The 14,052-nt window shown below is 44.6% G+C and overlaps 1 protein-coding gene across 1 annotated transcript in view; it reads left to right on the forward strand.

Annotated features, from left to right (window-relative positions):
• Positions 1-237: 237 nt before the first annotated feature.
• MAP6 (microtubule associated protein 6) overlaps positions 238-14,052 on the forward strand; it is a gene marked incomplete at both ends in the record, with an annotated part of 61,371 nt that continues 47,556 nt past the window's right edge. The window contains one exon of the mRNA XM_082661189.1: positions 238-1,148. Within this exon, the coding sequence (XP_082517315.1) occupies positions 238-1,148 (911 nt within the window). The remainder of the gene's footprint in view (positions 1,149-14,052) is intronic.

Consider the following 14,052-nt stretch of genomic DNA (forward strand, 5'->3'; position numbering starts at 1 on the left):
CTCCCGGAGGCGTTTACAGCCGGGCATCGAGGGACTTTACGGACTTTCTCAGTGATAGCTCTGCCCACGCAACCTTCCCGGGTGCTCTCTGAGGTAGGAGGGGGCGGTAGCTCAGGCCACCAAGGAAAACACGGTGAGAACCAGATTGGCCGGACGAGGGCCAGGGGGCTGAGGAAGATTAGGGACTTGCTTTAGAAACGAGCAAGAAGAGGGAGGACTAGCTCTGAGGCGAGCACCATGGCGTGGCCGTGCATCACGCGCGCCTGCTGCATCGCCCGCTTCTGGAACCAGCTGGACAAGGCAGACATCGCCGTGCCGCTGGTTTTCACCAAGTACTCGGAGGCCACCGAGCACCCGGGCGCCCAGCCGCCGCACCAGCAGCCGGCGCAGCCTGCACAGCAGGCGCCCGCGCCCCCCTCGGCGCGCGCGGTCGCCATAGAAACGCAGCCGGCCCAAGGCGAAGGGGATGTGGTTGCCCGGGCAACAGGGCCGGCGCCGGGGCCTAGCGGCGAACGCGAGGTTGGGGCCACCTCTGGCCGGAGCGGCCCGGGACCGGGCTCCGGCTCCGGCTCCACCTCCAGCGCGGGCCCCGCGGACTCGGTGATGCGGCAGGACTACCGCGCCTGGAAGGTGCAGCGGCCGGAGCCGAGCTGCCGGCCGCGCAGCGAGTACCAGCCTTCGGACGCGCCCTTTGAGCGCGAGACCCAGTACCAGAAGGACTTCCGCGCCTGGCCGCTGCCGCGACGCGGGGACCACCCGTGGATTCCCAAGCCGGTGCATATCCCCACGTCCTCCCAGGCGGCGGCGCCTGTGCTCGGGGCGCCTCAGCGCCGGCCGCAGAGCCAGGAGCGGTGGCCGGTGCAGGCCGCCGCCGAGGCCCAGGAGCAGGAGGCGGCCCCTGGAGGAGCAGGTGGCCTTGCGGCTGGAAGATCAACCAGTGCGGAAGAGCGCGACACACGCAAGAAGCCTGGGCCCGCCTGGATGGTGCGTCGCGCCGAGGGGCTGGGGCACGAGCAGACGCTGCTGCCCGCAGCCCAGGCCCAGGTCCAGGCCACGGGCCCCGAGGGGGGCAAGGGGCGTGCGGCGGCCGACGCCCTCAACAGGCAAATCCGCGAGGAGGTGGCGAGTGCCGTGAGCAGCTCTTACAGGTGAGACGCAGCCCGTAGCTCAGGCCACGGGGCTGGTCATCCTTACCCTTTCCCACAGATTCTCTGCATCGCAGGCCTCCCTGTCATCCTCCCCCTCCAGCCCAGAACACACCCTCTCCCCCTCCCCAGCCCTGGCCGACTGCTCTTTGGCTCTTTCTTTTGTGAAAGCTGTTAGTATTATCCATCCCATCTTGCCAAAGTCTTTCACTTAACCACTTCAGCCATCTTTTCCCCATCTCTGCCCCAACCCGAGTCCCTGCCTGCCCAACAGAGACCTTTGCAGTTTCTTCACTGGCTGTGCTTCCATTCTGCCCCACCCAACTCACTGGCTGCATTAGCCTGGATGCTGCCCCTTGCTGGCTCAGCTGCCGCCCAAGGGCCTCCGTGCCTTCCTGCATGGCCAATCCTCCCCAAAGAAGAGTGATCTCTCCCCCTTCCCCTCCTCCCTAGCCCGGTTCACTTGGCCCTTCATTCTTACCCCCTCTGTCTCAATCCCTGGGAGACCACCAAGCACCACACCCTTTTCTAGATTCCCTGCCGGTCCCTTATAGAGCACCCTCCTCTTTCAGCCACTTATGCTGAAGGCAGATTCCTTACACCTCTAGCTGTGACTCACTGGGCAAATTTCTTAACATTTCTTGGCCTAGGGTTCTTATCTGTAAGACGTGATGGATAATAGATTCTTCGCTTAGATTGTTTGCTCATGTATTGATTTAATATTAAATACTCAACATATTTTTGAGCACCTACTATATGCTAAGCACTGTGCTAGACATTTTGAAGATTAAATGAGATGATTCAGGAGGAGAATTATGCCTGGCACATGGTAGGTAATTAGTACATCTTGGTTCCATTCCAGCCTTCTACATGATGCCTCATTATTTTGATTTCCACTTCCCAGACACTTCCAGCCTTCTCCCCTATTGATGCATCTCCTTTCCTTTCATGTTTGCCAAATGTGGTTCTCATTCTGTTACCACCAAGAACCCCCTCTTCAGCACATTTAAATTCCCTTTAAATGAATGCCTTCCACAGAGCATATTTATTCATTCATTCTCTTTCTCTCTCTCTCTTTTTCTAGAATTCTCCCTCTGCTGCAGCCTCAGTCCTTCCAGTCTGCTTTCTCACCCTTCATTCATTTAATATGTATTTCTGAATGCTTAGCTTTCAGTCCTGCCCTTATGTTTCAAATGGAAACAATTAGCTGACAGATCACTGTTGACTCTGAATATGTGGCATTGGGTTTGGGGTCTCTGGGGAAGAAGATGTACACGATGAGTAATTGAGCTAGAGGTGTTCAAAATGTGGCTTATGGGGTCCTTCATCAATGCCACAGCCAGTTGCCTCCTTCCTGCAGGAGGGTGTGGACAGGAGGACTGCAGAGTTAGTGTCTTTTGCCAGGACCGTATATATAGCCTCATCAGACTGATGTCCTTCTCCATTAAATATGACAAACACTCCCTCTTATGCTGAGGAAGAATAGCATTGATAGACATCCTCTCTTGTTAAGGCAAAATCTGCCCCCCACTCAGGTATTACCTCTGGAAAGCATTTCCCAATGAAAAGGGGCAGTTAATCAATTGGCCCCTATTCCTTCTTCCTGAATTCTACCTCCCACCTGGCATTTGTCTCTTGGTGTCTTGTTATCATGACCACACTGGTCCCCCAGGAATACACCACTTCCTTTTAAAGCTCTGGGTCAGGCAAGGACATGGATCCTTTTCCTTGGTTCTAGCTATGAGAAGGTGGAATTTTCACAAAACCTTTATGCTGTTACCAAGGAGAATCAAAAAGAAAAGAAAGGAAACAAATAAGCAAGGGGAATAAAAAAACAAAGCCAGGATACAATCTTATGACTCTGTCATGGCTTTGTTGTTTACAAGGCCCTACCTTTGTTCCCTAAGAACCCTAAGGTTGGCCTAACATCACAGATTTCTGGACTGGCCTCTTCATCATCCTACTCGCAGTCTACCACCCTGCGGCAGGTGGAACCTTACCACCTACCAGACAGAATCTACCTCTCCTCACCTCAATACAGTCAATGCCAATCAAGAGAGATCCAGATTCTCAAATCTCATTTGATGATCCTACTCAGTTTATGTTTCCAGGCTGGTAGGACTTGCTTTGTTCGTAAATGATGGTTCAGTCAGGGCGTAAACCACCCTTCAGACACAACTCACTCCAAATATTTTGGGTTGTACCTTTGTTCTGTGTAGGCTCTTTCCTCCCAAACAACACCTTAACTGTGCAGTAAGCATGTCATGCTTTACAGTTAGAATTACACACATCCTGCAAGTGATTTGATTGAATAGGGGCAGGCTATGCTCTTGCAGCTGGTAAGAATGATTATTTTTCATAGCTATTAGAATTTCATCAACCTGTCAAGAAAAATCTCTGTGTACCTCAAAAAACATTTTTTTCTAATTTGAGTCTTCTGTAAAATTTAATTATGCATATGACTTTGGGATCAGCCGTTCCATTTTGCCGTATCATCAGAAGGGTTTTGAAGCACTAAGAGAATGAGTATTGCTAAGAAACATCAATTTCTTTAATGGACAATTTAAGTACTCGACAAATTTGATGTGAAATTTAACATTATTTTTTGTTCCAGAAGAAAAATTAACTAATAATAGGGAAATGCACTTTGGGTGAAAGTAGATATGAAGAAATAAGATAATCAATTAATTAAGTATACAATAAAGAAAAAAATGCCTGGAAATTATAGGCTTATCTGGAACATTGATTGTTTCTTCCCCCCTATTCTCTCACATCCTTTTCCTTGCTAGGATTCTAAATATCTCCTGAATTTAAGTATGTTCCATGTCTTCTGTAGATGAGCCTTACATCACCTTAGAAGCCAAGCTGGGCTACATTTCACTGATAATCTGACAAATCCTTTTCTACTGCCGCTCTACATAAATCATGGTGGTTTACACCATGGTGACTGGTTCATCTCATGGGCTTTACAAATGACATCTGTCATGTAACATCAGTGTGAGCAGTTTGCTTAAATAGAGAAAGGATATACAACCCATCAGCTTGATATATTGGTACATAATATAAAATATATATTCAGCATCCAGAGTCATATACATGCTATTTGGTTTCCTCCTGCAATGTACAATCAGTAGATAACATCAAATGTCCTTTGACGCTATGGTTTTGAGAAACCTTCCCTGTTCAACAGTTCATTTAATTCATAACCTATCCACACTAGCCTGAGACTTTTTGCATTCAAGCGGTATCTGAGGTATCTTTAGAATTATTCTCAATCATGAAGTTGATTTTCAATACATTCGTATGACATAAATGACATTATAAAATTGAGAAACATGTCTTTGTTATTTTTAATGTTAAGGATGGATTTTACTGCGCAGCTATTTGTGACTTTAGACCTAGCATTCTCAGTTAGGAAATAGATGAGTCATAGGAGGGAATTAAAATTCCTCTCGCAGCCAACCCCATTGCCCCAGCCGTCGGTTAAGAGTGATAGATAGGGTAGCAGGTGCTCCCCATAGAAATGCTAATGAGCAACTTTTCCTGGAAGAAATCAGCTGGGGCACCAGGAAGTAGAATTAATAAACCAGAGGCAAAATAGTACTTGAAAAATGAGAGCGGTAACAAGGAAATCAGAAAGAAAAAGAGCCTTTCCTATCTACCCTGCAGTCTTCCATAAAGGTTAGAGAAAGGCCCATCTGACTTAGCTTATGCTATACAGAACTGCCCTGTGCCTACAGGGCAACTGCCCGTTTCCCTAGGATCTTCCTAACTAAATCCCAGCCATACTTCAAGGCCAATCTCAGATACTAGTCTTCAACAACGCCTTCCAGGTCCTGCCATGCAGGACTAATTTTTCTCTTATTCCCCTTTCGTATTCTGTACACTTGTCATTGTCTGCTTGACTGTAAGATACTTTTGCCTCTGGCTGCCTCCCCTACCAGATAGGAACACTTGAAGGGAAGGGCTGTATTTTGTTCCTCTCTGTACCTCTCACAGTGTAACATTGTGCCTAACTATCATATAGATTTGTTGAATCCAGTGAAAGTTTTAAAGTTAGATGAAAAATTTATTCACCTACATATCGATTCATTTCATTCAGTTTCATTTAGCTGAATTAATTTTGGAAAATGACCACCAAGCCCCTGCAATGTATCAGACAGGATACTGGAGATACCAAAAAGTGATAACCCTATGTAAAGAAATTGTGTTTTCCTTAATCAAAATAAAGGGGGATTCCTACTGGGTTAGCACTAGAAGTCAATGTTCAAATGGGGAAGGGCAGGAAACCCTACAGACCTAACTCTAGGTGCACCTTCACCCAGGGCAGTGGTCCCCAACCTTGGCTGTACAATGGAATCACTGGAGAACTTTAAAAATGCTGTTACAGGGCTTCCCTGGTGGCGCAGTGGTTGAGAGTCCGTCTGCCGGTGCAGGGGACATGGGTTCGTGCCCCGGTCCTGGAAGATTCCACATGCCACAGAGCAGCTGGGCCCGTGAGCCATGGCCGCTGAGCCTGCGCGTCCGGAGCCTGTGCTCCGCAACGGGAGAGGCCACGGCAGTGAGAGGCCCGCGTACCGCAAAAAAAAAAAAAAAAAAAAAAAATGCTGTTACATAGCTGCCTTGTCCAGAGATTCTGATTTAATTGGTCTGGGGTATAGCCTGCGCATGTGAATCTTTTCAAACTGCGCCAGATAATTCTCATGTGCAATTCAGGTTATGACCTCTTCCCTTAAGACGGAGGTTCTCAAAATTCAGTACACAAAAAAATCATCTGGAGAGCTTTCTAAAATGCAGATTCCCGGGCCTCATCCTCAGACGTGCTGATTCAGTACTTTTAAAATGGAGCCTAAGAATCTATATTTTAAGAAGCACTCTAGGTAATTTTTATGCAGGTTAACTTCAGACTTGCTTGTGAAGACACCGCTTGGGAAGATTTGCTATCTTAAAGGTATTGAGTTTTCCCATATACGAACGTGGTATTGCTTGCCATTTATTTGTCTTTTTGTCCTTCACTTACATTTTGTAATTTTCTCCACAAAAATAACATACACACACAATAGTTTTTAAGTTTTATTTTTCTATATTTAAGCCTCTAGTAATATAATTGGATTTAACTTTATGTATGGAATGAGGCAGGGAACTGATTTTCCTTTTTCCCATATGGAAAGTCATTTATCCCAATACCCTTTTTTTTTTTTTTTTTTTTTGCAGTACGCGGGCCTCTCACCGCCGTGGCCTCTCCCGTTGCGGAGCACAGGCTCCGGACGCGCAGGCTCAGCGGCCATGGCTCATGGGCCCAGCCGCTCCGCGGCACGTGGGATCTTCCTGGACCAGGGCACGAACCCGTGTCCCCTGCATCAGCAGGCGGACTCTCAACCAGTGCGCCACCAGGGAAGCCCCCAATACCCTTTTTAACAGTTCAACTTTTCCCCATTAATATCCCCACTGATATCTCTTCTATCACATAAGGGTCGCGTATGCTTGAATATATTTCTGAGATCTCTGTTCTATTCCATTAATCTGAGCTAATGCCATACTATCATCTTTTTTTCTGAGCTATTTAAAATTAGTTTTCCTATTTTCAAGCATATATCTTATTACATTTTCTAATTTGTTATTGCTCATATGTATTAATTTTTATATGTTTTTATTGTATTCAACAACTTTACCACACTCTAATTTTGTTTGTAGATTCTCTTGGACTGTCTGTGGAGATAATGTGTATACTTTTAGCAAATACCAGTTTATTGTCTTCATTCTGATATTCATATATTTCTGTGTGTATGTATATTGCTACACTGGTGAGGATATCCATATAGTTTTTTTTTTTAATGCTTTTTCTTTCTTTCTTTCTGGCTGCATTGGGTCTTTGTTGCTGCACGGGCTTTCTCTAGTTGCTGAGAGCGGGGGCTACACTTCATTGGGGTGCGTGGGCTTCTCATTGTGGTGGCTTCTCTTGTTACAGAGCACGGGCTCTAGTTCAGCAGTTGTGGCTCGCAGGCTCTAGAGCACAGGCTCACTACCTCTTTGTAGTGTTGATTTGCATTTCCTGCACGGCCTTTGTTGCTCCGCAGCATGTGCGATCTTCCCGGACTAGGGCTCGAACTCGTGTCCCCTGCATTGGCAGGCAGATTCTTAACCATTGCACCACCAGGGAAGTCCCTCCATATAGTTTTGATAATAGGCTTCTTTGTCTTGCGACATGGGAATGCTTCTTAAGTTTCATCATTAAGAATGAGGATTGCTCTGTGTCATTATAATATAGCGTCATATCAGGTTAAGAAGCTTGTCTTTATACTAGTTTGTTAGGGGTTTCTAAAAATGTGGATTGGTATTGAATTTTTTTTTGAATTCCATTTTATTTACTTTTTATACAGCAGGTTCTTATTAGTTGGTATTGAATTTTATTAAATGATTTTTTTGACATCAACTGAGAAAGTCTTATGCTTTTTATTTTTAATCTGCTAATAGATTTTTCTGATACTGAACCATCTTTCCATTCCTAGGATAAATCTTACTTAAAAATATAGTTTATGGTGCTGAATTCTTTTGCTACTTTTTATTTGAAATGTTTGCATATCTATTCATAAGTGAAATTAGTCTAAAATTTTTTCCTTTTTTATGTCAGTCGGGTACAGTATTGGAATCATGGTTATGTCTATAAAGTTAGATAGTTAGATTTTGCTCTTTTTCAGTTATTTGGAACAATTCTTATAACAAGTACTCCTCCTCAAATATCTGATAAGGGTCTCCTGTAAAGCTCTCTGTACCTGGTGTCTTTTTCATGAAGAGACTAGTTTTTAACTACCAGTTTGATGTCTTTAATAGTTATTCATTTATTCAGCTTTTGTATTTCTTCTTGAGCCAATTTTAGTAATTTATATTTTTCTAGGAAATGTTATAATTTTTTTTAATTTTTAAATTTATTGACGTAAGAGTCACCATAGCACTATCTTGTGGATTTTAAAATCATCTCCACTTATCTGCAGTTACATCCCCTTTCATACTTAATATTAATTGGTGCCTTGTCTCTTTTTTTTCATAATTGTCTTATTGAGGTTTGCTTAGTCTTTTCAAAGAATCAAATTTTGGTTTTGTCGATCATCTCCCTTTTCAGTAAGTTTTGCTCTTATTTTTACTATTCCTTTACCTTTTATGCTCTGAGAGGTAGGCATAGGTCACGTTAGGAACAGTTTTATATCCCTGGCTGAGGAGTTTGGATTTTTTTTTTTTTTTTAAAGAAATGAGTCACTGAAGGAATCTAGGTAGAGGAACTACATGATAGTTTAATATGATTTAAATTTTATTAATGTCCCACTGACCGGTGACCAGGGGAGGTTAGAGAAAGGGTGGCCTTTCAGTAACGAGCCTACTGGAATAATCCAGGGACAACGATAAAGCCTGAACTGAGGCTGTGGGACTGGAGATTTGTAACATAGTCCATACAGTTACTGAAAAACAGATCGTAATGACCAATTGAGATGCAAGGAAGAGGGTAAATCCAGGATAACTCTTTTCTGGTTTGGGTGATTAACTGGTAGTGGTCCTAGTCATTGGAACAGAGGGATGGGATAGGGAGGGTGGGAGGGAGACTCAAGAGGGAGGGGGTATGGGGCTATATGTATACATATAGCCGATTCACTTTGTCGTATAGCAGAAACTAACACAACGTTGTAAAGCAATTATACTCCAATAAAGATATTTAAAAAAGAAAGCAACAGACTTTTATTTAGAATTCTATGATGAATGTAGAGGAGAAGAAAGTCAGGAGTGGAAGTTGAGCTTATTTTTAGTATCTAGAATTTGAGTTGTCTATGAGATATCTGACAAGAAATTTCAAGGGGCAGCTGAGTAAATGGATCTGAAGTGTAGAGAGAGATCGGGCTGTGATTTGAAACATCCTGTGGATATTATTATTATTTTATTTATTTTTATTTTTTTAAGAAGATGTTGGGGATAGGAGTTTATTAATTAATTAATTTATTTTTGCTGTGTTGGGTCGTCGTTTCTGTGCGAGGGCTTTCTCTAGTTGTGGCAAGCGGGAGCCACTCTTCATCGCGGTGCGCGGGCCTCTCACTATCGCGGCCTCTCTTGTTGCGGAGCACAGGCTCCAGACGCGCAGGCTCAGTAGTTGTGGCTCATGGTCCTAGTTTCTCCGCGGCATGTGGGATCCGCCCAAACCAGGGCTCGAACCCGTGTCCCCTGCATAAGCAGGCAGATTCTCAACCACTGCGCCACCAGGGAAGCCCTATGGATATTATTAAAGCCATGGGAGGAGGTGAAATCATCCCTAGAGAGGATGTAGAGAAAATTAGCCATCAGAGAGTGGAGCCCTGAGGGATACATGTATTTGGGGTACTGACAGCAGAAGGGATAACCATGAAAAAGACAAAAGAGTGATCGGAAGGGAGGGAAGAAAAGCAGGAGAGAGACTAATCATGGAAACCACATTGGGCACCTAACTCAGCAAAGCCTTATGCTGCCCTGGAAATTTTTACTGAGGAATTACTGTGTGCAAAGCATTTTTCTAGATCATTGGTTGACCTTGAGCAGTTAGATATAATGTTACTGAAACTAACCCACAAAGAGGAGAGGAGATAAGATACGCACAGTTAATCCTTGGTTGCTGTCCTAGAAAAAAAAGGCATCTAATGCATCTACGAACTTTCAAAAAAAGTCAAGCCAGTGATAGTTCTAAATCTATAATCACAAAGAATCACTGTGTCCAGGATATAAAACTAAAAGAATCCAACCATGTCCACTGGGATTAAAGAGACATCTCTGTAATCAATACAGCTTTGGCTTTTCAAATTAGGTCAGTTGTAGACATCTAGGCAGGTGAGCTTCTAATTCTCTGCCAAATGAAGAAAACTGCAAATGGACCGTGACCAGCAAACTAAAAATTCTCTCGAGGTTCACTAAAGATGCTAGTTTTCACCGTTAGAAACAATAGTAGTACTTAATCAAGTGCCTCCTATATGCCTGGCAGGCTGCTAGAAACTTTAGACGCATTTTCGCCTGTAATCTTTATAGTAGCTCTGAAGAAGTGGTCCTGTTACTTCCCTGTTAGAGCTGAGGACCCACAAGGCCTCTTGTCTGTCTTTAGGTTTTAAAACTGTTGAAGGCACAGACTTTGTCTAACACTAATCTCTCTCTACACAGGGCACTTCCTCCACGTCATACTAACATGTATTGTCTCAAACCATTTTCAATCCACTGAATATTGATTAGTGTCTGCTCTATATCTGGCTAATTCCTAGGAAGACAAAGTAGTCCTTGCTCTTGGAAGACTTATGTTTATTAGGGAGAGACAGGTGAGCTGAAAAGTTATAGGTGCCCTAACAAAAAGTCTATGCAGGGTTTGGTGGGGCGCAGAGGAGAGAGAGGCTAAGTCTACTTGATTTGAGGGTTATCAGGGAAAGGGTTCAGTAGAGAAGGGACTGGTAGGCTGAATCTTCAAAGATGAATGGGCATTACATGGGGAAGGGATCAGTCTGAGCAAAAGTACAGAAGAGAAATTGTCAGCAGTTCTGTGCAGGTAAAACGTAGAGGTCTCGTTGGATGAGGCTAGAGTGGCGAGAGGTGGACCAGGTAGGTAGGCTGGGCCAGCTCCTTTATCCTATGAGCAAATGAAGAAGGAGGATTAGGTTTTGGTTTTTAGCAAAGGTGACTTTGGCAGCAGTGGGAAGGATGGATTGGAGGGGATTAGACTGGGAGCATGGAATCCAGAAAGGAAGCTGTGGTCTAGGTGAGAGATGATGAAGACCTCCAGCCACGAAAGGATGTAAACAAGCACTGATGGTACAGAATAACATAAGGCTAATTGAAAGTCGGCAGAAAGGGAGAGGGAAGAGTCTAGGATGTTTCCTTTAGATGCTTTGGATGTCTGGGGAAACAGTCATTCACTGAGTTAGATAGCAGAGTTTTGGATAAGTTGAATTTGAGGTGTCTTTAGAAAGACTACATGGAGGTGTTCAATAGAAAATGAAAATAGAAACCCACACTGCTGGTAAAGGGTGTATATTGCTACAGTCACCTCATACAACTCTTCAGCATTATCTATTCAAGTTAAACATATGTTTACTCTATGACCCAGCAATCGCACTCTTGAGTATATACCTAGCAAAAATGAGTGCAGAAGCCTTGTACAAGAACGTGTAGCAGCTTTATTAATAATAGCTAGAAAGTAAAATCAACCCAAATGTCCATCCACAATAGGAGAAATACACTGTGGTATATTCATACAGTGGACTGTCTCCTGGTAGGGTGTGGTAGACAGAATCATGGTGCCCTTCCCCCACCCCAGAATGTCCACATCCTAATTCCTGGAACCTGTGAATATGTTATGTTACAAAGCAAAAGGGACTTTGCAGATGTCATTAAGTTGAGGCTCTTGAGGTGGGATGAGTATCCTGGATTATCCAGATGGGCCCATTGTAATCGCAGGGACCCTTATAAGTGAAAGAGGCAGTGTCACAGTGATGCAGTGTAATAAAGACTTGGCCAGCCATTGTTGGCTGTGAAGACGGAAGTGTGACATGCACCAAGGAATGCACCAGCTTCTAAGAAGCTGGAAAAGACAAGGAAATGGATTCTTCCCAGAGCCTTCAGAAGGAACACTTTGCTTCTGCTGACACCATGATTCTAGCCAGTGAGACCCATTTCTGACTCTTAACTACAGAACTATAAGGGAATACATTCATGTGGTTTTAAGCCATTCAGTTTGTGGTAATTTGTTAGAGCAGCTATAGCAAACGAATACACAGGGTTTCTCAATCTCGGCACTACTGACATTTTGGACCAGATAATTCTTTGTTGTGAGGAGCTGTCTTGTGCACTGTAGGGTGTTTGGCATCATCCCTGGCCTCTTTCCAAGCCTTGCCAGTAGCGTTCCCCACATTATCCCCCTCCAAGTTGTGACAATCAAAAATCTTTCCAGACATCGCCAAAAGCCCTCTGGGTGTGCCAAAATTGCCACTGGTTGAGATCCACTGTTACATAGCAGAAAAAGAAAGTTACTGAAATACTCACTAATATGGATAGATCTTACAGACATATGATGAATGAATGAAACCAGATATAAGTGTACTTACCGAATGATTCCATTTATATGAAATTTCAAAAACAGGCAAAGGTAAGTGATGGTGATGGATGTCAGAATAGTGATGATCTCTGGGGGTGGTGTCGGGGGGTGTAATTGACCAAGATGTTGGAAATGTTCTATCTCTTGATGTGGATGGTGGTCATGTGGGTCTATACATACGGACAATTAAGATTTATGGGCTTTATTCTGTTTGTTATAACTCCACAAAAAATAAGAAACAAATTACAAACTAAGTAAACGGAGATATAAGTTTGATGCTCAGGAGAAAAGGCAGAACAGAAAAGAAATATCTGGATATCGAGCTGTCAGTGAGGATCAAACCCGTAGGAGTCCGGGAGGGTGGGAAGAAAGAGAGTGAGAAGAATAACATGCTGCGGCCACAGCCCAGCCTCCCCAACATATCAGGGATGAGCAGAAGAAGAGTCAGGCGAGGAAGGAGCATGTGTGTCTGTGTTGTTCCCATCCGAGAGCGAGAGCATAGGCCCGCCAGAGTCCCACAAAAGCTACCCACACATGTATAACGTAATAGTAGTCTTCTCCATCCTCCCTATTCCTGCATAGTCCATTGTCAGTGTGTGTTTCTCTTCAAACTGAATGAAGAGGCTTTGCAGGAACAAGCCTGATGGAACCTCTTTCGGTAGGAAAATAGGACCCAAGCCCCAAACCACAAAAGCCACCATAAGTGCCTCCACTGTGCTGTTGCTTGTGGTCACTGTGTACTTTGTGCAATGACTTCAAAAAGCTGGCCCATGTTGTGGCACATCCTAGAGTGCCTTTTTGCAATCTTCTTGGCCCCTAAGAATCGTTCTCTATTAAACCGTGATAATGGGCGAAAGATAGACAATGGCAGAAAGCAGAAGAGCAGAACGTTAGAACAGAGACATAAGTGAGTTCCAGCCTCATTTGCTGAGTGCACAGTGCCAATTGCTTTAACATATTTTTTTATTTAGACTTTATCATGACCTTTTAAGGTAAACATCTCTCTCTTTAAAGATGAAGAATAGAGTCAGGGAGGTCTGGGGACTGAGGTCACACAACCAGTCGGTGACTGGGCTGGCTCAGGAACCTGGTTCTCCTCATTCCGGCCTCCAGCTGTGTCTCACTCGTGGGCTCAAGCTGACCCCTGCCATGTCCCCGCAGTTCAACATGCCATTCCTGGGAGGGCTGCTACCTGCCCCCCAACTCCCACTCTCCTAAGCCCGCGCCATCCTCCTTCACCACCTGGTTCTGCAGGGGGAGAGGGATGGATGGTTTCACTATTCCTTGTCTGAACTCTCCATGGATCCCCTTCCAGGGCAAGGCCTTGGCGGCTCAGCCTGTGGTCAAGGCTTTCCGGGATCTGACCTACCTGGTGCATCCAGCATTTTTTCCCACTGCTCCCTTCACAACACCTGATGCTTTTTCCTGCAGATTCTCAGTTCTGGTTGTACCTTAAAATCTCAGGGTCCCCAGCGTGTGATCTAGCCAAATCACAGGCTGAGCTGAGCCATGACAAGCTCCACACGTAACCATTGCTGGATTTTGCTCACAATTGTCCCTCCTGCCCACCTTCCATCTTCTTTCTAAATCCTTTCTATCCTTCGGGGCTTTTAGTCCATTGTGAAAGAGGCTTATGCTATAAAAGCAGGGAATTAGGTTGGATTTATTTGATCATAATAGCATAATAATAATGTAGTGGGCTTAATATCATTTTTATTTCAAGTTCAGTGCATCATCTTAGGAGCATGCAACGGCTGGGGCTGTGGGCTATGAGGATTCAAGGTGCAGAGCACACGGTCCCCCATACGGGGGCTTGCCGTC

The sequence above is a fragment of the Grampus griseus genome (assembly GCF_964374135.1).
Source record: "Grampus griseus genome assembly, chromosome: 8".
NCBI classification, from domain to species: domain Eukaryota; kingdom Metazoa; phylum Chordata; class Mammalia; order Artiodactyla; family Delphinidae; genus Grampus; species Grampus griseus.